Raw genomic sequence first — 23,681 nt, 5'->3', positions numbered from 1 at the left:
CTTCACAATAACAGCACAAATTTGACGAACTGACTTGTTGGAAAGATGGCATCCTATGACAGTGTCAGTTGAAAGTCACTGAGCTCTTCAGTAAGGCCATTTTACTGCCAATGTTTGTCTATGGAGATTGCGTGGCGGTGTGCTCAATTTCATACACCTGTCAGCAACGGGTGTGGCTGAATTAACCGACTCCACTAATTTGAAGGAGTATCCACATATTTTTGTATATATAGTGTATCTACAACACAAAATCCATGTCTACGTGTGTGTATAGTGTGCATGTTATCATGTGTGTGCATGCATGTGTCTGTGCCAGTGTGTGTGTCTCTTCACAGTCACTGCTGTTCCATAAGGTGTATTTTTAGCTGTTTTTTAAAATCTGATTTTACTGCTTGTATGAGTTACTTGATGTCGAATTGAGTTCTATGTAGTCATGGCTCTATGTAGTACTGTGCACCTCCCATAGTCTGTTCTGGACTTCAGGACTGTGACAGTACGGTAGTATCGGTAGGCCTCTCTCTCTCTCTCTCTCTCTCTCTCTCTCTCTCTCTCTCTCTCTCTCTCTCTCTCTCTCGGCTAGCAGTGTGACAGTGGATGGACAGAACAGTAGTAAAGTCTGGCCTACCTTGTTGGGGTTGGTGGCCGTGAGTATCCAGACACACTGAGCGTTGGACTCATACTGGATGGGGAAGTTGGGCGAAGTGAATGTACCAGAAGGACCTTGAAGGTTAGAGCCGCATGTTTTCACTGTGAAAGAGAAAAATAAAGAAATAAGGAAGGTTATTCATTTGGAGCCTGACATTTAACAACCTGACAAACACAAAAGTTGTGGTTAATTGGAGACAGATTTTGTTGAATGCTGTGTGTGTGTGCTTACGTGTGTGTAGGTAGTCGCTTTAGCTATATTGATTTGGCTCACATTGAATGCTCGTATTAATGAAATATCGTCAAGACACCAGGGCCCCTTTGCTTGGGCTATATTCAACTCATAATTATACTTCAACATATTCTTAATAGAGCATGCTGCTATCTGAAGCAGAACAAGTCATTTAAGGCCAGGGTTTCAGTTGTCATGAATTAGCAATATCATTTTATACTCAGATGACTAATTTCATGACAGCTGAACAAGTTAAACTCCGTGCAAACGAAAAAAAACACCAAGGCCTTATTAATTATCTTAATGGAGAAACACCAGTCATTATTTGTTAAATACAGACACGGCTTGTCTGTGTCCCGTCTGTCCTGCATGTCTTCCAAATGCACTGACAGCTATCAAAGATTACCAGGCTTGCGGCTAACACAGGCTAAAAAAGAGTTTCTGGAATATTAATCTGGAACAGGACACTACTATGACTATAAAGTCTTTGTTATTGGTGCCGTTCATCAGCGACAATGCCAAAGTGACAATGTTGTGATGGAGGGAAGACAAGGCTCTGGTTGAGTCTCAAATGGCACCCTATTCACTATTTAGTGCACTACTTTTAAACATGGCCCATAACCTTCCCATTACATACTATAGACAGCAGGTTTTATCAGTCTCTGACATCTTGATTTCTTTTGAAAATAAATAAGTCATTATGTATGTATGTAGCAAGGTGGCAACACCGATGACTCTGTAGACCCCTCAGGTATAATCCACGCTCTGCTGGTCTGCTCAGAAAGTCACTGGCACATTGAGACGAACGGCATCACAAGTAGCCTTGAATACAGTGCACTATACGGTCACACATAACGCACAAACTTTAAAGCATTTGGGTTAATTCAAGAAACCTTACATTGGGGTCCATTTACACATTAGGTCAGATAAAGTAAAAAAAATGGTTTTGGGTAATATCATATACCACTACTGCTACTTCATCTACCAGGTAGACTCCCTTCACTGGTAGATGTTTCCCTTTTGTGTGTGGGCAGTAGTTTGTAGGTACTTTGTTACCATTGCTATGGCAGATTCCATTGAATTTCAAACATAGATTTGACATCCAGGGCCAGACATGGAGTACTTCCTGTATCAACCACATAACTATAATGAGTAAAACGGGCCTCCCCATTTAAGTCAATGATGCCATAATGTGTGGACTAGCAGCCATGTTGAGTGTACTCATAGGATTAAAGCAGGAAGTAAAAGTAGAAAGTGTCCCATTCAGTCTCTGCTTTATTAACATGATCCATTCTATTTCAATAGGATTAACCCAGGAGAGATGAGGAAGTGTTTCAGTAATACTACAAGCCAATGAGCAAGCAGAGAATGTCATTCCTGGGTATTTATAATGTCTGAGTCGTCCTCATAATAAGAGATGTGAACGACTGTCACTTTGGAGGTTATGTAATATCCTTGAGCTTGTGAGCCACAATAAAACAAATGGCACCGGGCTCTTTAATCATCCAATCCCCACACTAATGATTAAAATACAGGAAATAATAGACATGGAGTCGATCAACTGTCTCATCGGCCTTAGCTATGAGAGCATTGACATTCCCATTGTGTGTCTGTAAGGGGAATAAGATTTCTTCTTCTCAATACGACTTTGCTAATTAGTCTTCATTTTTTTAATAAACGCAACACACTTCCTATTACAATCTCATCTTGGGAGAGCAATAACAGATCCGCACCCGAAAAAGAGAGAGAGAAAGAGATACAGACAGAGCCCTCGATAGAGAGAGAGAGAGAGAGAGAGAGAGAGAGAGAGAGAGAGAGAGAGAGAAAACAGAGCACCAATGAATAGTTAAATTGAAATTCATGATTAACTCTGCGTACCCTTGGGCTGTCCTGAAAATATAGATCTAGGCAATTTTCTGCATGATTTCAAGTGGCATCTTCCTTAATTAGTTTGTACAGCCTTTAGCCGCAGGAACAAACAGACATGTGGGTGACAGCCAACCAGTGATTTAGTGGCCAGCTAAAGGTCAGGGTACCACGGTGAGAAAGAAAGTGCCGTAGAGGAAGGGAGGGGAGGAGTGGTGGGTGGGTGGAGGTGTGACGGGATCGGGGGATTGTGACACAAACACAGGGAACAAACATACACAATGAGCTCAGGGAGGGAGGTGGGAATCAGGGGATTTATTCTGTGACAGTATGGTGCTGTGGAACGTGGTATGTGTGTGTGTGTGTGTCTCTCTCTCTCTCTCTCTCTCTCTCTCGCTCTCTCTCTCTCTCTCTCTCTTTCTCTCTCTGTTTGTACATATGCCAGCTTGTGTGTATGTACACTGAACAACAATTTAAATGCAAAATGTAAAGTGTTGGTCCTATGTTTCATGAGCTGAAATAAAAGATCCCTGTAATTTTCCATACGCACAAAAAGCTTATTTCTCTCACATTTTGTGCACTAATTTCTTTACATCCCTGTTAGTGAGCATTTCTCCTTTGCCAAGATAATCCATCCACCTGACAGTTGTGGCATATCAAGAAGCTGATTAAACAACATGATCATTACACATGTGCACCTTGTGCTGGGGACAATAAAAGGCCACTCTAAAATGTGCAGTTTTGTCACATAACACAAAGCCACAAATAACTCAAGTGTTGAGGGAGCACGCAATTGGCATGCTGACTGGAGGAATGTCCACCAGAGCTGTTGCCAGAGAATGAAATGTTAATTTCTCTACCATAAGACATCGTTTTACATCGTTATAGAGAATTTGGCAGTATGTCCAACCGGCCTCACAACCGCAGACCACGTGTATGGCGTCGTGTTGGTGAGCGGTTTGCTGATGTCAACTTTGTGAACAGAGTGCCCCATGGTGACAGTGGGGTTATGGTATGGGCAGGCATAAGCTACGGACCATGAACACAATTTCCTATTATCGATGGCAATTAGAATCCACAGAAATACCGTGATGAGATCCTGTGGCCCATTGTGAGGCCCATTTCTTTTAAGGTATGTGTGACCAACAAATGCATATCTGTATTCCGAGTCAGGGTTGGGTAGGTTACTTTCTAAATGTAATCCGTTACAGTTATTAGTTACCTGTCCAAAACTGTAATCAGTAACGTAACTTTTGGATTACCCAAACTCAGTAACGTAATCTGATTACATGTAGATTACTTTCCCCTTAAGAGGCAATAGAAGAAGACAATTGTTACCAATTGAACAACAGCTATTGCAGGATAAATCAATGTTAAAGTTTACATATCTGGCCATATATGGATGTTAAATTTTACTTTATGGGTTGGTTATGTAGGCTTCTTCTAACCCATCGCTTTCTACTACATATAATAATACGATTAAATTATATCTTTACATTAAAAACCAAAGTCTATCAGAATTCCAGTTATTCCAATACATGTTATACCCCTTGATCTTCAAGAATAGGACTTAGAAATATGAAAGTATAGATTAGCCAAATTGTTTTACCTGAGCATGACCCCAAAACTAAGGACTTATTAGCCAGCCCTCCTCTGTTGTTTATGATTTTGTTGTCATGGAGGACTGATTGAGCTCGTTGATTCAAGTTGAAAAATAAATGCTGCGCTCATGGAATGGCATGCTTTGAGCGCTACTGTAAAGTGCTATTTACATGTGAAAAATGAATGCCATATGCTGCAAGCGCAGTAGGACTATTGTTTACCTTTTTGTTGGTGACACTTGGATATCTTAATAATATGCAGCTATTTAAAGGCCACATCCACAGATGAGACAATATCAAAACCCCCACCCTGCCTGTTTTGGTAAAAAAACTGAAGGATTGGCCTGGAGAAGTGTACTCACTCTCAGATTAATAGACATAGCTATGGATATTAATATTGATATCAAAAATATTGTTTTAACCATGTTATGAGTCTATACAGTGTTTGTTTACATTTACAATGTTAACAAACATTGGAGAAAAACAAGCTTCTATTTTGGGTTCTCATGGAGTGTGACAGTTGAACTAAAGTCATGAAGCATTTATAAGTTATATTCTTCAATAATCAATGGATATATATATATATACACTACCGTTCAAAAGTTTGGGGTCATTTAGAAATGTCCTTGTTTTTGAAGGATAAGCACATTTTTTGTCCATTAAAATAACACAAATTGATCAGAAATACAGCGTAGACATTGCTAATGTTGTAAATGACTATTGTAGCTGGAAACAGCTGACTTTTAATGGAATATCTACATAGGCGTACAGAGGCCCATTATCAGCAACCATCACTCCTGTGTTCCAATGGCACGTTGTGTATCATTTCAAAAGGCTAATTGATCATTAGAAAACCCTTTTGCAATTATGTTAGCACAGCTGAAAACTGTTGTGCTGATTAAAGAAGCCTGATACAGCCTGGAATCAAACCAGGGCCTGTAGTGACACCTTTAGCACTAAAGATGCAGTGCCTTAGATTGCTGTGCCACTCGGGAGCGCTAGATCAGCACTCCTACTCTGAGACTCTTTATAAATACGGGCCCTGATGATTTTAACTGTGATGATGGCAGTGGAGATGGTATTCTATTTGAAGAGATGCCAACGAGAAAACAATGACTTTATACCTTTCATGTTATGGCTTATTTCTCTGTAACGTGTAGTGGGAAACATGCCCATTTCAGAATATCATACAATTTCTTGAGTGTGAGTTGCAATTTTCCCCTTTGGATCGTGTTTGTGTTCATCTAAACAGGGTGAATAGTTTCTGGAACCATTTCCTCTGAATGATATCAGATTATCTCAACCGAGCCGCGAGTTTGAACTTCAAACAAATCAAAGGCCTTTCAAACCAGGCTTTTTTTTTTTACTGTGTAGGAAAATCAAAGATGAGATTACTTGCAGATGTATTTTGAGGTATAAGATGTTTGTAGTTCAATAACACACATTAGCGGTATATCAATACTGTCACGTCCTGGCCAGTATAAGGGTTAATTAGTATTGTAGTTTGGTCAGGACGTGGCAGAGGGTATTCGTTTTATGTGGTTCGGGGTGGTGTGTTTGTTAAAAGGGTGTTTGATTTATTATTTCCGGGTTTTGGTTTATGTTTAGGTATTTCTATGTTTAGTCTAGTGTGTCTGGTTCTATGTTGAGTTAATTGGGGTTGGACTTCCAATTGAAGGCAGCTGTTTGGTGTTGCCTTTGATTGGAAGTCCTATATTAGTTGGGTGTGTTTGTCTTGTATTTTGTGGGTGATTGTTCTGTGTTTAGCCTAGTGCCTTACCAGACTGTCAGTTTGTCAATCGTTCGTGTTTTTGTTATTTTTGTACGTTTGTGTTTTGGAAGTTAATAAACAAGATGAGCATACACATACCTGCTGCGTTTTGGTCCTCCTTCACCGACGACAACCGTGACAGAATCATCCACCAACTATGGACCAAGCAGCAGAAGAAGGAGCAGAGGGAATTCCAGTTGGACTGGCGGGAGAAGTGGACCTGGGAGGAAGTTCTGGACGGGGCCGGACCTTGGCACCAGGCTGGGGAGTATCGCCGCCCGCAGTGGGAAATTGAGGCAGAGAGGCGTAGGTACGAGACCATGGACGCGCTGAGGGAGAAGCACGAGAGGCACCCCCAATAATTTTTTTGGGGGGGGCACACGGGTAGTTTGGCTAGGCGTAAGAAGAGCCGGAAGCCAGCTACCCGTGGTTATATGGAGGAGCGTATGGGGTGGAGAGCGCTATGTTTCGCTGAGGAGCGCACTATCTCACCCATACGCACGCACAGTCCAGTGCGCGTTATTCCAGCCCCTCGCAGGTGCCGTGCTAGAGCGGGCATCCAGCCTGGTAGGAGGATGCCTGCGCAGCGCATCTGGTCGCCGGTACGCCTCCGAGGACCAGGCTACCCAACTCCCGCTCTACGCACGGCTACCATCAGGCCCCTGCACAGCCCAGTCTGCCCTGTACGAGCACCCCGCTCGTACAGGGCTACTAGTTCCATCCAGCCAAGGCGAGTTGTGCAGGAGGTAAGATCTAGACCGACTGTGCGCCTCCATAGCCCTGGGTTTCCAGCTCCTGTCTCTCGTGCGGACCCGGAAATGCGTCAACCCAGTCCGACTCGTCCTGTTCCCGCTCCCCGCACTAGCCTGGAGGTGCGTGTTCATAATCTGGTAAGCCCAGTACCAGCACCACGCACCAGGCTACAAGTGCGTAAACCCAGCCACGCCAGTCAACAGTCATCAGAGCTGCCCGCCAGTCAACAGTCGTCAGAGCTGCCCGCCAGTCAACAGTCGTCAGAGCTGCCCGCCAGTCAACAGTCGTCGTCAGAGCTGCCCGCCAGTCAACAGTCGTCGTCAGAGCTGCCCGCCAGTCAACAGTCGTCGTCAGAGCTGCCCGCCAGTCAACAGTCGTCGTCAGAGCTGCCCGCCAGTCAACAGTCGTCGTCAGAGCTGCCCGCCAGTCAACAGTCGTCGTCAGAGCTGCCCGCCAGTCAACAGTCGTCGTCAGAGCTGCCCGCCAGTCAACAGTCGTCGTCAGAGCTGCCCGCCAGTCAACAGTCGTCGTCAGAGCTGCCCGCCAGTCAACAGTCGTCGTCAGAGCTGCCCGCCAGTCAACAGTCGTCGTCAGAGCTGCCCGCCAGTCAACAGTCGTCGTCAGAGCTGCCCGCCAGTCAACAGTCGTCAACAGACTGCGCTGAACTGCCGGAGTGGCCAGACTGCCCTGAACTGCCGGAGTGGCCAGACTGCCCTGAACTGCCGGAGTGGCCAGACTGCCCAGACTGTCCCGAGTTGCCAGACTGCCCAGACTGTCCCGAGTTGCCAGACTGGCCCGACTGCCCCCCGGCGATGCCAGACTGGCCCGACTGCCCCTCGGCGATGCCAGAGTGGCTCGACAGCCTGGAACGGCCGGAACCAGAGCCACCTCCAGACATAGGTGGGTTGGGGAGGGGGGGTGTAGCACAGTGCCGTCGTTGACGGCAGCCACCCTCCCTTCCCTCCCTTTAGTAGAGGGGAATTTTGGTTTTGTTGTTTGGTTTTTTTGTTTTTTTTAAGGTGCTTCCGGGGTTAGCACCTTTTAAGGGGGGGGTACTGTCACGTCCTGGCCAGTATAAGGGTTAATTAGTATTGTAGTTTGGTCAGGACATGGCAGAGGGTATTCGTTTTATGTGGTTCGGGGTGGTGTGTTTGTTAAAAGGGTGTTTGATTTAGTATTTCCGGGTTTTGGTTTATGTTTAGGTATTTCTATGTTTAGTCTAGTGTGTCTGGTTCTATGTTGAGTTAATTGGGGTTGGACTTCCAATTGAAGGCAGCTGTTTGGTGTTGCCTTTGATTGGAAGTCCTATATTAGTTGGGTGTGTTTGTCTTGTATTTTGTGGGTGATTGTTCTGTGTTTAGCCTAGTGCCTTACCAGACTGTCAGTTTGTCAATCGTTCGTGTTTTTTGTTATTTTTGTACGTTCGTGTTTTGGAAGTTAATAAACAAGATGAGCATACACATACCTGCTGCGTTTTGGTCCTCAATTTCCAACGACAAGCGTGACAAATACTTTCAGTTCATTTACAGTATTTGGCTTTGTTGTGTTAAAAAGCCCTATATTCCAATATCACATGGTCCTAGTGGGAATCTGTTTTTAATGACTGTTTAATGTGCACAGATAGGCCTTTACTTCATGTGTTTCTACAGTATATCATGTAGTAACACTCCTGTGTGTGTGTGTGTGTGTGTGCGCGTGCGTGCGCACATGTGCCTGTATATGTGTGTTTGCCTGTGTGTGTTCCCTCTCTCCCAACAACAGTATCGGAGCTGATTAAAGTAGTGATTAAAGAAATGTTATTTTGTCCATCTTAATCTTTTCTTTTTATTGGCCAGTCTGAGATATGGCTTTTAATTTGCAACTCTGCCTAGAAGGCCAGCATCCCGGAGTCGCCTCTTCATTGTTGATGTTGAGACTGGTGTTTTGCGGGTACTATTTAATGAAGCTGCCAGTTGAGGACTTGTGAGGCGTCTGTTTCTCAAACTAGAGACTCTAATGTATTTGTCCTCTTGCTCAGTTGTGCACCCGGGCCTCCCACTCCTCTTTCTATTCTGGTTAGAGCCAGTTTACGCTGTTCTGTGAAGGGAGTAGTACACAGCATTGAACGAGTTCTTCAGTTTCTTGGCAATTTCTCGCATGGAATAGCCTTCATTTCTCAGAACAAGAATAGACTGACAAGTTTCAGAAGCAAGTTATTTGTTTCAGGCCATTTTGAGCCTGTAATCGAACCCACAAATGTTGACGCTCCAGATACTCAACTAGTCTAAAGGCCAGTTTTATTGCTTCTTTAATCAGAACAACAGTTTCCAGCTGCGCTAACATAATTGCAAAAGGGTTTTCTAATGATCAATTAGCCTTTTAAAATGATAAACTTGGATTAGCTAATACATCGTGCCATTGGAACACAGAAGTGATGGTTGCTGATAATGGGCCTCTGTTCGCCTATGTAGATATTCCATTAAAAATCAGCCGTTTCCAGCGACAATAGTCATTTACAACATTAACAATGTCTACACTGTATTTCTGATCAATTTTATTTTATTTTAGTGGTCAACAAAATTTGCTTTTCTTTCAAAAACAAGGACATTTCTAAGTGACCCCAAACGTTTCAACGGTAGTGTATATATAATGTATATATAATTTATAAGTCCAAAAATTGATCTAGGAACTACAGATTGCCCCTTTAATTCTATCAAAAGTATGCAATTTTGAGCATGTGTCCATTTGGATTTGAGAACAGCCATCCACAACAACCACAATCCGTAAGGCGCAAATAGCTAAATGAGAGAGCGGCTGTTACGGCCATCGTTGGAGGAAGGGGAACAAAGCGCAGCGTGGTACGTGTTCATGATATTTATTAAACAATGAAACACTAGAGCCAAAGAAACAAAACGAAAAGCCAACAGTTCCGTCAGGTAACGAATACAAAACAGAAAACAACTACCCACAAAACACAGGTGGGAAAAGGCTGCCTAAGTATGGTTCCCAATCAGAGACAACGATAGACAGCTGCCTCTGATTGGAAACCATACCTGGCCAAAACATAGAAATAAAATACATAGAATGCCCATCCGTTACTCCCCAACCCTGTTCCCAGTCATGTGAAATCCATAAATTAGGGCCTTTTTACTGTGTAAGTATGTCTGCATGTTTGTTTTTGTATATATATATATATATATAAGAGAGAGAGAGAGAGATACTGAGAGAGAGAGAGAGAGAGAGAGAGATACTGAGAGAGAGAGATACTGAGAGAGAGATACATAGAGATACTGAGAGAGAGAGAGAGAGAGAGATACTGAGAGAGAGAGAGATACTGAGAGAGAGAGATACTGAGAGAGAGCGAGATACTGAGACTGAGAGAGAGATACTGAGACTGAGAAGGAGATACTGAGACTGAGAGAGGTGAATCTGTGTGTGTATGATTTTGTGTGTGTCTCTGTTTAAGCATGTGTCTGTTGATGCGTCCGTGTTTGTCACCACCACGGGGAGTCTTGTCCTCAGTGCTCCTGGAACCCAGTGGTGAAGGCAGCTGGCCTGATAGTAGACAGAGACCTCACCCAGTGGTGAAGGCAGCTGGCCTAATAGTAGACAGAGACCTCACCCAGTGGTGAAGGCAGCTGGCCTGATAGTAGACAGAGATCTCACCCAGTGGTGAAGGCAGCTGGCCTGATAGTAGACAGAGATCTCACCCAGTGGTGAAGGCAGCTGGCCTGATAGTAGACAGAGACCTCACCCAGTGGTGAAGGCAGCTGGCCTGATAGTAGACAGAGACCTCACCCAGTGGTGAAGGCAGCTGGCCTGATAGTAGACAGAGATCTCACCCAGTGGTGAAGGCAGCTGGCCTGATAGTAGACAGAGACCTCACCCAGTGGTGATGGCAGCTGGCCTGATAGTAGACAGAGATCTCACCCAGTGGTGAAGGCAGCTGGCCTGATAGTAGACAGAGATCTCACCCAGTGGTGAAGGCAGCTGGCCTGATAGCCTGCAGGGCCCCGGAGACAGAGACACAGACCTCACACAGTGTCTGGTAACATGGTGCTTACACACCCGATTACACACTAACACCTCACACCCACTCCTGTCTCACTGTACCACAGTAGTGACCAAGTAATAAAGGCATGAGCCCTTTACCTCCCTCACTCCCTGTGTCTTTTGTCTCCTTCTTTGACTCTCTATTTGTCTCCCTTTCCATCTCTCTCTCTCGTTCACTATCTCAGTCTGTCTGTCACTTTCTCTCTTTCTCTCTCTCTCACTCTCAATTTATTTCTCTTTTTGACCTCTCTATCTCTGTCACTGTCACTGTAGTCAACACAACATGAGCAGTATCACTAAAGTGATGGCCGAAGAGTGGTATTAAAAAGTCTTCAAAGTCAGTCTCACTAGCTAGTCCCTCCATCCTTCAGTGTGCTTCAGGTTGTCCGTCTCCACATGTACACCGTGACAACAACGTATGGACATAGAAATGGGATTTGTAACCATTGAGTTTTGGGGGCGGACAGTGTCAGCTAGGCCTCAGGGAAACAGAATCTGTGTTCTATCTAGGGGACATAGATCTAGGCATGCCTGTGTTCCATGGACTGACAGCTCAATTACTGCTTACTAAATGAAGAGCCTTGGCTCTCCCTGCTGGGTGCATGGCGTAACTTAAAGCAAGCACGTCGAGCAGCCAGATAGAAATTATCTATACAATTAAGGGACACGATGGTGAGCAAACAATTCATTACCTTTCTAACCCCCACCTTCACAAACAAGGAAAATGATTTCACAAGAGGGACAAGAAAGGGCTATACTCTCTGGTTCATCTAACACTGAGGGATAATGGCATCATGCGTGCTGGGAGAGGCAAAATAAAGTCTCTGAAATCTGACTTTGGTTGTCCTTAAGTCCCTTGTTTTTTCCTGTTGTTTTTTGTTGGGCAAATTAACAGTTCAGAGATCCAGATTGCAGATAATCCTCTTTTTGTTATCGTCTACAGTATTTTAATGGTGAACTTTCACAAACCCAGCTCTCCCAGTCAGGGATGCCAAGCCAAGCCAGGGAGATAAGCCTACACTTGAAGACATCAAGATAATTAGCCGTTTGCTGTTGATAAAACACCCTGCACATGTTTTACTTGTTTAGCTTGTTTTCTATCCTATTGTTGGTGTTTTATGTCCGCCAACATTCAGGCTGACCTTCCGCTGGGGGAAAACGAGCCAATTCAGCAGAGAGAATAAAGATTAGCTGGTCTGATTGGCGACTCGGAGGAACGGGAGGTACAAAGTAACCTAAAAAACAATGGCCACTGAGAATGATCAATGACATCATTAACCCTGACCCAAGGTACATTGCCTTTTTCCCTTCCAAACAGGAGTACACTGGTCTCACACACAGACAAACACGGACAGGGAGAGACACACACGCACACACACAAGGAGGCAAGCCGGTGCAAGCATGCATGTTCACCCAACACACGCACATACCGCCGCCACACACGGAAAGTGGTGGCGGAACATTGCCTGCCCATTTCAAGGTGTAATTTGTAATACTGTCCACAGTAAAACTCATCATACATCATTTACAGCTAGTGGCAGAAGCAGCGGTCTCCCTAACTATACACAGGACAGTATAATATATACATTATGTATATATGTACAGTACCAGTCAAACATTTGGACACACCTACTCATTCAAGGTTTTACTTTATTTTTGCTCTTTTATACATTGTAGAATAATAGTGAAGACATCAAAACAATGAAATAACACATATGGAATCATGTAGTAACCAAAAAAGTGTTAAACAACTCAAAATATACTTTATATTTGAGATTCTTTAAAGTAGCCACACTTTGCCTTGAGGACAACTTTGCAGAATCTTGGCATTCTCGCAACCAGCTTCATGAGGTGCATTTCAATTAACAGGTGTGCCTTGACAAAATTTAATTTGTGGAATTTCTTTCCTTCTTAATGCTTTCGAGCCAATCAATTGTATCGTGACGAGGTAGGGGTGGTATACAGAAGATATCCCTACTTAGTAAAAGACCAAGTCCATATTATGGCAAGAACAGCTCAAATAGCAGCATACCAGCCTGCATCCATCCCACTGCTGGCTTGCTTCTGAAGCTTAGCAAGATTGGTCCTGGTCAGTCCCCGGATGGGAGACCAGATGCTGCTGGAAGTGGTGTTGGAGGGCCAGTAGGAGGCACCCTTTCCTCTGGTGTAACAAAATATCCCAATGCCTCAGGGCACACTGCCCTGTGTAGGGTGCTGTCTTTCTGCTGGGATGTTAAATGGGTGTCCTGACTCTGTGGTCACAAAAGATCCCATGGCACTTATTGTAAGAGTAAGGGTGTTAACCCTGGTGTCCTGGCTAAATTCCCAATCTGGCCCTCATACGGTCACCTAATCATCCCCAGCTTATGATTGGTTTATTCATCTCTCCCCTGTAACTATTCCCCAGGTTGTTGCTGTAAGTGAGAATGTGTTCTCAGTCAAGTTACCTGGTAAAGTAAAAATAAGCAAAGAGAAACGACAGTCTATCATTACTTTACGACATGAAGGTCAGTCAATAGACAAAATGTCAATAACTTTTAAAGTTTCTTCAAGTGCAGTCGCAAAAACCATCAAGCGCTATGATGAAACTGGCTCTCATGAGGACCGCCACAGAGGATAGGAAGACCCAGAGTTACCTCTGCTGCAGAGGATAAGTTCATTAGAGTTAACTGCACCTCCGAAATTAATCCCCAAATAAATGCTTCACAGAGTTCAAGTAACAGACATCTCAACATCAACTGTTCCGAGGAGACTGCGTGAATCGGGCCTTCATGGTCGAATTGCTGCAAAGAAACCACTACTAAAGGACAACAATAAGAAGAAGAGACTTACTCGGGCCAAGAAACATGTGCAATGGACATTAGACCGGTGGAAATATATCCTTTGGTCTGATGCGTCCAAATTTTAGATTTTTGGTTCCAACAGCTGTGTCTTTGTGAGACGCAGAGTAGGTGAATGGATGATCTCCGTATGTGTGGTTCCCACCGTGAAGCATGGAGGCAGAGGTGTGATGGTGTGGGGCTGCTTTGCTGGTGACACTGTCTGTGATTTATTTAGAATTAAAGTCACACTTAACCAGCATAGCTACCAAAGCATTCAGCAGCGACACGCCATCCCATCTGGTTTGCTTAGTGGGACTATCATTTGTTTTTCAACAGGACAATGACCCAAAACACAACTCCAGGCTGTGTAAGGGCAATTTGATCAAGAAGCAGAGTGATGGAGTGCTGCATCAGATGACCTGGCATCCACAATCACCCGACCTCAACCCAATTGAGATGGTTTGAGATGAGTTGGACCGCAGGGTGAAGAAAAAGCAGCCAACAAGTGCTCAGCATATGTGGGAACTCCTTTAAGACTGTTGGAAAAGCATTCCAGGTGAAGCTGGTTGAGAGAATGCCAAGAGGGGGCAAAGTTGTCATCAAGGCAAGGGGTGACTACTTTGAAGAATCTCAAATAGAAAATATATTTGTTTAACACTGTTTTGGTTACTACATGATTCTATATGTGTTATTTCACAGATTTTATGTCTTCACAATTATTCTACAATGTAGAAAATAGTAAAATAAAGAAAAACCCTTGAATGAGTAGGTGTGTCCAAACTTTTGAATGGTACTATATACATCAGTGGAGGCTGCTGAGGGGAGAATGGCTCATAATAATGGCCGGAACGGGAAAATGGAATGGTATCAAACACCTGGAAACCATATGTTTGATGTATTTGATTCCATTCCACAGATTCCGCTCCAGTCATTACCACGAGCCCATTCTCCACAATTAAGGTGCTACCAACCTCCTGTGGTATATATTGTACATGTACACATTCAAATGTTGCTTTGCTAGTTTTAAAGAAATAAAAACAGGATGTCCTGACACTTTTTTGTTAACTTATTTAACCATTATTTAACTAGGAAAGTCAGTTAAGAACAAATTATTATTTACACTGAGGGCCTACCCCGGCCAAACCCTAACCCGGACAACTCTGGGCCAATTGTGCACCACCCTATCGGTCTGTAGCGACACCTCTAGCACTGAGATGCAGTGCATTAGACCACTGTGCACTTCATCATTTCCATACACAATACAATAAAAGTATGTTTTGTCTTTTGGCATTTGACGTCTATTTATTGGATTGTCCGACTGAAAAACGACCCTATTTTCTACCCTATTCTCTATATAGTGAATGTCTTTTAATAAGACCACTAAGGGCCCTGGTCATAAGTTGTGCACTAAATAGGGAATATTTTTGTCCTCCTAATTAAGTCCAACTGGCAGTGGATACAGTCGGGTTATACGTCATGATATCATACACTTCCTGGATGTATTTAGTCATATCAACCCTCTTCCATGCTTCAAAGACACTGCCAATCAGACTAAAGTACTGAAAGAATTGAGAAGAATGTGTGGGCATATCGGCCTAACCAGCTGTCTGGTTGTCATGTGGCCATATGGCACTAGTGTTCACTGACATACTGTAATGCATTGAGATATGGTGGCGGATAAGTCATTTGTGGGACACAAGGACATTGCAGAGTTGACAATTGACAAGAAACAAGATCAAGAGTGCCTGTGACTTGGTTTTATATACAGTAGTGAACTGTTAAGTGTTGGTTTGATGGGAGGTTTGCAATATCCATCAGACAACTCTTGTAAAGAAGAAAGAGAGGCATATTGAATGTTCAAACTGAAAATTGTTCTGAGATTACAAAGTTTTAGCACATCCTCTCTATCGAACAACCTTCTCTCAATGAATAATAATTATCTCAAATTGAATCAAGAAAGAGCACTACTGTACCCCTGATACTGTGACCACGAAGTATCATCATGCCTACGAATTTTAATTTTATGTTGAGAGACTTTCACAGTTAATTTGGATAATTAATTTAGATCTATTTTGACTCTTGACATACTGTAGGAACCCCCCCTCTTAGGGAACACAACAGCAGAGTCCAGTATAAAACCATTTAGACTGCTAAATAAGAAAAACAAGATACATACAATCCAACAAAAAAAGTGTTAAATGCTTTAAAGAATCCAAGGTCCAGGCACTCAGGTGGATTTTAAAGTGTAAACGTGTAGGTGTTTTTACATGCTCTATGTCCATTAAAAATGCCTTACATATAAAAAGCATATAGCGTATTGAAAAACACCTACCGTGTTTTAGCATAGAGTCTTAATCAGGGGGACAGCGTTTCCCAAACTGGTGCACATTTAGTTTGGTGTAAAACTACCACATAAACAGTACCGTAATCAACCCTCTACGCCATCAGCTGTTATTAACCATAAAGTAAAAGCTGCTTCTATACAGATCTGCCATCATTGTAAATAAGAATTTGTTCTTAACTCGCTTGCCTAGTTAAATAAAATTACATGAATCAAATAAAATAAAAATGTGTAAACAACTCGAACTACAGCCCAAAAAGTTAGCATGACAGCACGAACAGATCTTCTACCAGTTATTACTCCTGCAAACAGCAAGCTTATTTTTTATTTGAAAGAAACAGATCAATAAACATCTTGTCACATATTAAATCAGAGATCCTCGAGGTCCTCGGGGGCTTGATTGGTGTTACTCGTTTGCCCCAGCCCCAGCTAACCTGACTCCAGGAAGCCTGGTGGTTAAGAGCGTTGGGTCAGTAACCGAAAGGTCGCTGTTTCGAATCCCTGAGCCAACTAGGGGAAAAATCTGTTGATGTGACCTTCTATGAGGCACTTAACCCTAGTTGCTATGGATAAGAGTGTCTGCTAGAATGTAATCAACAAATAATGATCTTTAGTTTAAAATACAATTTGTTTAATCACCTGTGTTTGCTAGGTATGGGGAAAAAGTGTGACCCTACTTCGACCCCCTGAAGACTGGAGTTGCCCATCCCTGATCTAAATATCTAACTGATCAGGATATATGAATAGTGTATAGGAAGTATTTTGGTTGTCTCTTGGTGTCTTGACTAATTATATGTAATATAATATTGTCTTTGTGTTGCCTTTTCTCTGAGTAGCTGCTGCATGATCAACAGCTAATGGGAATCCTAATAAACTAACTAAACATTACTCAGAAGGTAGTCTTCTGCTAGCCATGCTTTCCACCTGGCTACCCCTACCGCGGTCAACAGCACTGCACCCCCCACAGCTACTCGCCCAAGCCTTCCCCTTTTCTCCTTCTCCCAAATCCAGTCAGCTGATGCTCTGAAAGAGCTGCAAAATCTAGACCCCTACAAATCAGCCGGGCTAGACAATCTGGACCCTTTCTTTCTAAAATTATCTGCCGAAATTGTTGCAACCCCTATTACTAGCCTGTTCAACATCTCTTTCGTGTCGTCTGAGATTCCAAATGATTAGAAAGCAGCTGCTGTCATCCCCCTCTTCAAAGGAGGGGACACTCTTGACCCAAACTGCTACAGACCTATATCTATCCTACCCTGCCTTTCTAAGGTCTTCGAAATCCAAGTCAACAAACAAATTACCCGACCATTTCGAATCCCACCGCACCTTCTCCGCTATGCAATCTGGTTTCAGAGATGGTCATGGGTGCACCTCAGCCACGCTCAAGGTCCTAAACGATATCGGAACTGCCATCGATAAGAAACCATACTGTGCTGCCGTATTCATTGACCTGGCCAAGGCTTTCGACTCTGTCAATCACCACATCCTCATTGGCAGACTCAATAGCCTTGGTTTCTCAAATGATTGCCTCACCTGGTTCATCATCTACTTCTCTGATAGAGTTCAATGTGTCAAATCGGATGGCCTGTTGTCCGGGCCTCTGGTAGTCTCTATGGGGGTACCACAGGGTTCAATTCTTGGGCCAACTCTTTTCTCTGTATACATCAATGATGTCGCTCTTGCTGCTGGTGAGTCTCTGATCCACCTCTACGCAGACGACACCATTCTGTATACTTCTGGCCCTTCTTTGGACACTGTGCTAACAACCCTCCAGACGAGCTTCAATGCCATACAACCCTCCTTCCATGGCCTCCAACTGCTCTTAAATACAAGTAAAACTAAATGTATGCTCTTCAACCGATTGCTGCCCGCACCTGCCCGCCCGTCCAGCATCACTACTCTGGACGGCTCTCTTACTTAGAATATGTGGACAACTACAAATACCTAGGTGTCTGGTTAGACTGTAAGCTCTCCTTCCAGACTCACATCAAACATCTCCAATCCAAAGTTAAATCTAGAATTGGCTTCCTATTTCGCAACAAAGCATCCTTCACTCATGCTGCCAAACATATCCTCGTAAAACTGACCATCCTACCGATCCTCGACTTCGGCGATGTCATTTACAAAATAGCCTCCAAAACCCTACTCAATAAGCTGGATGCAGTCTATCACAGTGCCATCTGTTTTGTCACCAAAGCCCCATATACTACCCACCACTGCGACCTGTACGCTCTCGTTGGCTGGCCCTCGCTTCATACTCGTCGCCAAACCCACTGACTCCAGGTCATCTACAAGACCCTGCTAGGTAAAGTCCCCCCTTATCTCAGCTCACTGGTCACCGTAGCAGCACCCACCTGTAGCACGCGCTCCAGCAGGTATATCTCTCTGGTCACCCCCAAAGCCAATTCCTCCTTTGGCCGTCTCTCCTTCCAGTTCTCTGCTGCCAATGACTGGAACGAACTACAAAAATCTCTGAAACTGGAAAAACTTATCTCCCTCACTAGCTTTAATCACCCACTGTCAGAGCAGCTCACAGATCACTGCACCTGTACATATCCCATCTATAATTTAGCCCAAACAACTACCTCTTCCCCTACTGTATTTATTTAGCTCCTTTGCACCCCATTATTTCTATTTCTACTTTGCATTTTCTTCCACTACAAATCTACCATTCCAGTGTTTTACTTGCTATATTGTATTTACTTTACCACCATGGCCTTTTTTGCCTTTACCTCCCTTATCTCACCTCATTTGCTCACATTGTATATAGACGTATTTTTCTGCTGTATTATTGACTGTATGTTTGTTTTACTCCATGTGTAACTCTGTCTTGTTGTGTGTCGAACTGCTTTGCTTTATATTGGCCAGGTCGCAATTGTAAATGAGAACTTGTTCTCAACTTGCCTACCTGGTTAAATAAAGGTGAAATAAATAAATGAATAAAAAGAGACACGCCGATGCAAGGGTGTTATTAGATACACCCCAGAGACATGGGTATCCAGGGGGCATTGATCACGCCGGTCAGTTCCCAGGGTGGCATCACAGTCACACAAGTGACAGGATTCGGCTTAATTGATATCAGCTGTGTTTAATTGATTAGATAATAATGTCTACACATTTTAGGAAAAATAAACAACAGGTGAATGCTTCATTGATGACGGGAGAGACAGGAAGGGAGTGAGAACTGGGAAAGGGAGTGAAAGAGAGAGAGAGCGGGAGATGGAGATGGAAGACTTGTCTCCCAATATGATCCAGCAAGACAATAATTATGCCTTGAAGTTGTTGTCCATTGCCGCGTCAACTAATTTCAGTACCTACTTACTTATAATTAAACTCTGCCTGAAATACTAGAACATTTTCTTAATTTCATTGTTTGCCCGGCTGGATAGCACAACCTGAGGATGGCTCTGATGGATGAATGTATGATGGCTGAATGGATGAAGACGCTTTAAATGTTAGAGAGTATAATTTTACTTTGTACTATGCTACGTTTACTGATCTGCAAAGTGGGTCGTCCTAACCACTCCGGAGGCCTCACAGTGGCCTGGGATAGGATTGGTTGGTCAATGTGTGTGTCACCATTAAAATGGACCACGATTGGTTGATGAATGTATGTGTGTGTGTGTCACAAAAAAGGACCAGGCCCACAGGTGGCCCAGCTACCTCTAATAACCTGTCTGCTTGTCACACCGACCCTCCCCTGTGGTAACACTGACTAATCAAACCTCACAGCTTGTCTCTGATCCACTGTTGAACATCATGAACATTACACAGAATCCCAAATTATATTTCAAATCAATCTCCCAGCAAAACCAAGCCACCAAAATATCGCTCAGTTGAAAATGACAAAGTAATCTGACATTTCCATGAGGGCTCCATATCTATATTCTCAATGAATTTTGGGACCCAGGAGCCATGCACTGCGTCCTAAATATAGTTTGCTACTTTTGACCAGTCCCCTATGGGCCCTTGTCAAAAGTAGTGCACTAAATAAAGAATAGGGTGCCATTTGGGGCCCAGGAGCATGCAGGCAGTTGCCAGGAGTGCTAACTGACCTTTGCAGACGGGGCGGTGGTCACTCCAGGCAGCGAACACCTCGGCCACCCTCTGACAGGTGATTGTCTTGGAGCCTTGGAGCACGTGGTCCTCATTGCAGAGGAACTGGACGGTGGCTCCGATACTGTTGTTGGGAGACAGGGAACACAGACAGGCAGACACACATATACAGCCACATGCACACATACACACACGCACACACACACACACACACGCACACACACACACACACACACACACACACACACACACACACACACACACACACACACACACACACACACACACACACACACAGGAGTGTTACTACATTACATTTACATTTACGTCATTTAGCAGACGCTAAATGCAGCGACTTACATTACATACTGTAGAAACACATGAAGTATAGGCCTATCTGTGCACATTAAACAGTCATTAAAAACAGATTCCCACTAGGACCATGTGATATTGGAATATAGGGCTTTTTAGCACAACAAAGCCAAATACTGTAAATGAACTGAAAGTATTGATATACCGCTAATGTGTGTTATTGAACTACAAACATCTTATACCTCAAAATACATCTGCAAGTAATCTCATCTTTGATTTTCCTACACAGTAAAAAAAAAAAGCCTGGTTTGAAAGGCCTTTGATTTGTTTGAAGCTCAAACTCGGGGCTCGGTTGACATAATCTGATATCATTCAGAGGAAATGGTTCCAGAAACTATTCACCCTGTTTAGATGAACACAAACACGATCCAAAGGGGAAAATTGCAACTCACACTCAAGCAATTGTATGATATTCTGAAATGGGCATGTTTCCCACTACACGTTACAGAAAAATAAGCCATAACATGAAAGGTATAAAGTCATTGTTTTCTCGTTGTCATCTCTTAGCTTTCTTCAAATAGAATACCATCTCCACTGCCATCATCACAGTTAAAATCATCAGGGCCCGTATTTATAAAGAGTCTCAGAGTAGGAGTAGGACAGCAGTCTAAGGCACCGCATCTCAGTGCTAGAGGTGTCACTACAGACCCTGGTTTGATTCCAGGCTGTATCACATGCGGCTTTATTGGGAGTCCCATTGGGCGGCGCACAATTTGCCCAGCATCGTCCAGGTTAGGGTTTGGTGGGGGTAGACCGTCATTGTAAATAAGAATTTGTTCTTTACTGGTTTGCCTAGTTAAATAAAGGTAAAAAAGAAATCTATGATTTTGTCCATTCATTATAATCTATAAGGCTAAACTGATCCTAGATCAGTACTCCTACCCTAAGACCCCTTACGATTACAGGCCCTGAGCTCAATATTGACCTAGGTTTTGCACACATTGAGCTGCTGCTGACAATATTCCACAGTGAAGTGGTGTGTGTGACATTGAATGAACACTTAAAGATGAGAGGAGAAGTGATTCCTATTCAGGTGGAGCGATACTAGAGGCTAGTGTCATATTCAGGTTGAACTGTATTACTGGTATGTGTCACGCTCATGACACTGCACTCATAATGACACCAGAGTACCTTCCTTCTACAATCAATGTCCAGTGTCCTTCCACTTTCATTGACAGGCGATATGGCCCTCTGAGAATATCCATGTTAACAGCTGTAGGCTGTTTGTTTTGACTTCATCTGCTTTGTCTATACTGGGCATATATATAACTCATAAATAATATAGTATTTGTTACTTTTTGTATTGTTCTTTATAGTTGTGGTGGGAAAAAAACCATGATCAGTATGTTCTCCAACACATTGCAACGTGCAAGCCACATGAGAGGTGCCTAGGGTTGCAAAATTCCTGTAACCTTCGTAAAATTCCCTGGTTTTGCAGCAATCCCGAGTGGAGGAGATTTCCTGCTTATTCCCTTCTGATTCCAGGAATTTTCCACTCAGGATTTCTGGGAAACCTGGGAATTTTGGGAAAGTTCCAGGAATTTTGCAACCCTAGAGATGCCTTGCCACAGGCTTTGCAAATCCAGTGTCCTGTCTCTCCGGGCCCAGTGGGTGCTATGTCAGTAAGGGTCCATTCTTCACCCTAACATGACCTACCTAAAGTCGGAGCCCACCCTCTTGCCGTTCTCTGGTTCTCCCGGGTCAGGACAGGAGTTGGACGCCTGCTTGATGCCGCCCTCATTCACTGGACAGGGGAGATAAGAGCAGAGCATTATGATATATACAGAAGAGCAGCCGGAGAGGGCCAGAGAAAGAGGACAAGGCTCTCATGCTGGCCCTGTGCCTCTGTTCTTACACAACAGCCACCACACCAACACTCAGCATGTACAGGGTGTTAGGTGCACAGCAAGATGGGGGAGGAGATGGGACAGGTACCACACCAACACGCATCATGTACGGGGTGTTAGGTGCACAGCAAGATGGTGGAGGAGCAACAAGATCTCATAGTTTCCCTTCGAAATTCGACATATTATGGATGAATGTCTATTTTTGATGCATTTATTCTGCATGGTTACTGGGTTAAAACTGAAACAACTCAAAGGTTAACAGTTTAGGCATTAATTCTGAGTGGTTTAGTTTGGGGAATGTTTAAAATGAAAGAATTAAAAACTACGCACCATTAACATAATTTATCATCAACTGTTCTCACGGCTTGCTAGGGCATTGAGAACTGCGGTGGTGCAGTGGTCTAAGCAGTAACCTCTTACTCTGAGCATCATCAGTTTGCGCCTAGTGCTGGGCAATCTATCGACATTCTCACAACCTTTTCAAACGTCCGAAATTACATGATTGTGATTCATTTGGATCACTTTCCATCTGAGGCAGAGAGTGGCATGTCAGTTTTCATTTTCCCTGTGACTGAGCCGCACTCACAGCATGGCCATTAATATTATCCACAAACCATGGTCTGACTGGAGGGAGGAGGGGAAGGAAGGGGAGGGGAGAGGAGGGCTAGTGTCTACACCAAGCTAATTACAGACCAATGCTGTGGATCACATCTGACCATGCATCTCAATGTTTTAGAGGTGGTTATGACTGTATAAAGCCAGCTCCAGCAGCCCATTGTTCACTGTCTCAAAGACCTGTCTTTTCAGGAGCAAATAACAGATTTAAATGCTTGTCAGGGACCAGACTTTAGTCCGGAGGGGTAGGAAGTATTTTGTAATATTTTTTAAATTCAGGTAAATATATAAACCACAGTCAAAATGAATGAGTATTTTGTGTGGCTAGCTAGGCACCTCTTTCTAAGAGACGTGTACTTCCAACATAGTGCTATCTCTGTCGTAAACTATGTCCATTTACATCTATTCCTTGTTTCCAAATTAGCTCTGTCGCGTTAAGACAAGCACACTCAAGTCTTGCCACATTTAGACTTCCTAACAGGAACCCAGTCTTCTATGCTGTTCTTCCAGCCGTTCTGTCCTCTCTATCTTCAACTGCACAGATGGTGTCCATTACTATTGATGTGTCATGTGGCACGCCATCAACACTCAGCTGAGTGCTGTTTATCAAATCCACCAGTCCTAGCTCCATCTCTTGGTCTTGTTTACCGGCTGCCTAATGGATGATGCCAGTACATAGGGTCAGATAGCAAATAGCTAGCTTGCATAATGCATAATGCTAGGCTGGC

General features: G+C 43.6%; 1 protein-coding gene across 1 annotated transcript in view; it reads right to left on the bottom strand.

Moving 5' to 3' along the window:
- Positions 1 to 23,681, bottom strand: part of LOC106570400 (CUB and sushi domain-containing protein 3) — a 738,870-nt gene that overhangs the window by 373,058 nt on the left and 342,131 nt on the right. The window contains exons 9-11 of the mRNA XM_082961236.1: positions 22,148 to 22,235; positions 20,119 to 20,243; positions 626 to 747 (exon numbers count right to left, since the gene is read on the bottom strand). Coding sequence (XP_082817362.1) covers positions 626 to 747; positions 20,119 to 20,243; positions 22,148 to 22,235 — 335 coding nt within the window. The remainder of the gene's footprint in view (positions 1 to 625; positions 748 to 20,118; positions 20,244 to 22,147; positions 22,236 to 23,681) is intronic.

Source organism: Salmo salar, chromosome 14 (genome assembly GCF_965601325.2).
Source record: "Salmo salar chromosome 14, fSalSal1, whole genome shotgun sequence".
NCBI classification, from domain to species: domain Eukaryota; kingdom Metazoa; phylum Chordata; class Actinopteri; order Salmoniformes; family Salmonidae; genus Salmo; species Salmo salar.
The sequence above is the reverse complement of the archived record's forward strand: the minus strand, read 5'-3'. Positions and strand labels throughout refer to the sequence as shown.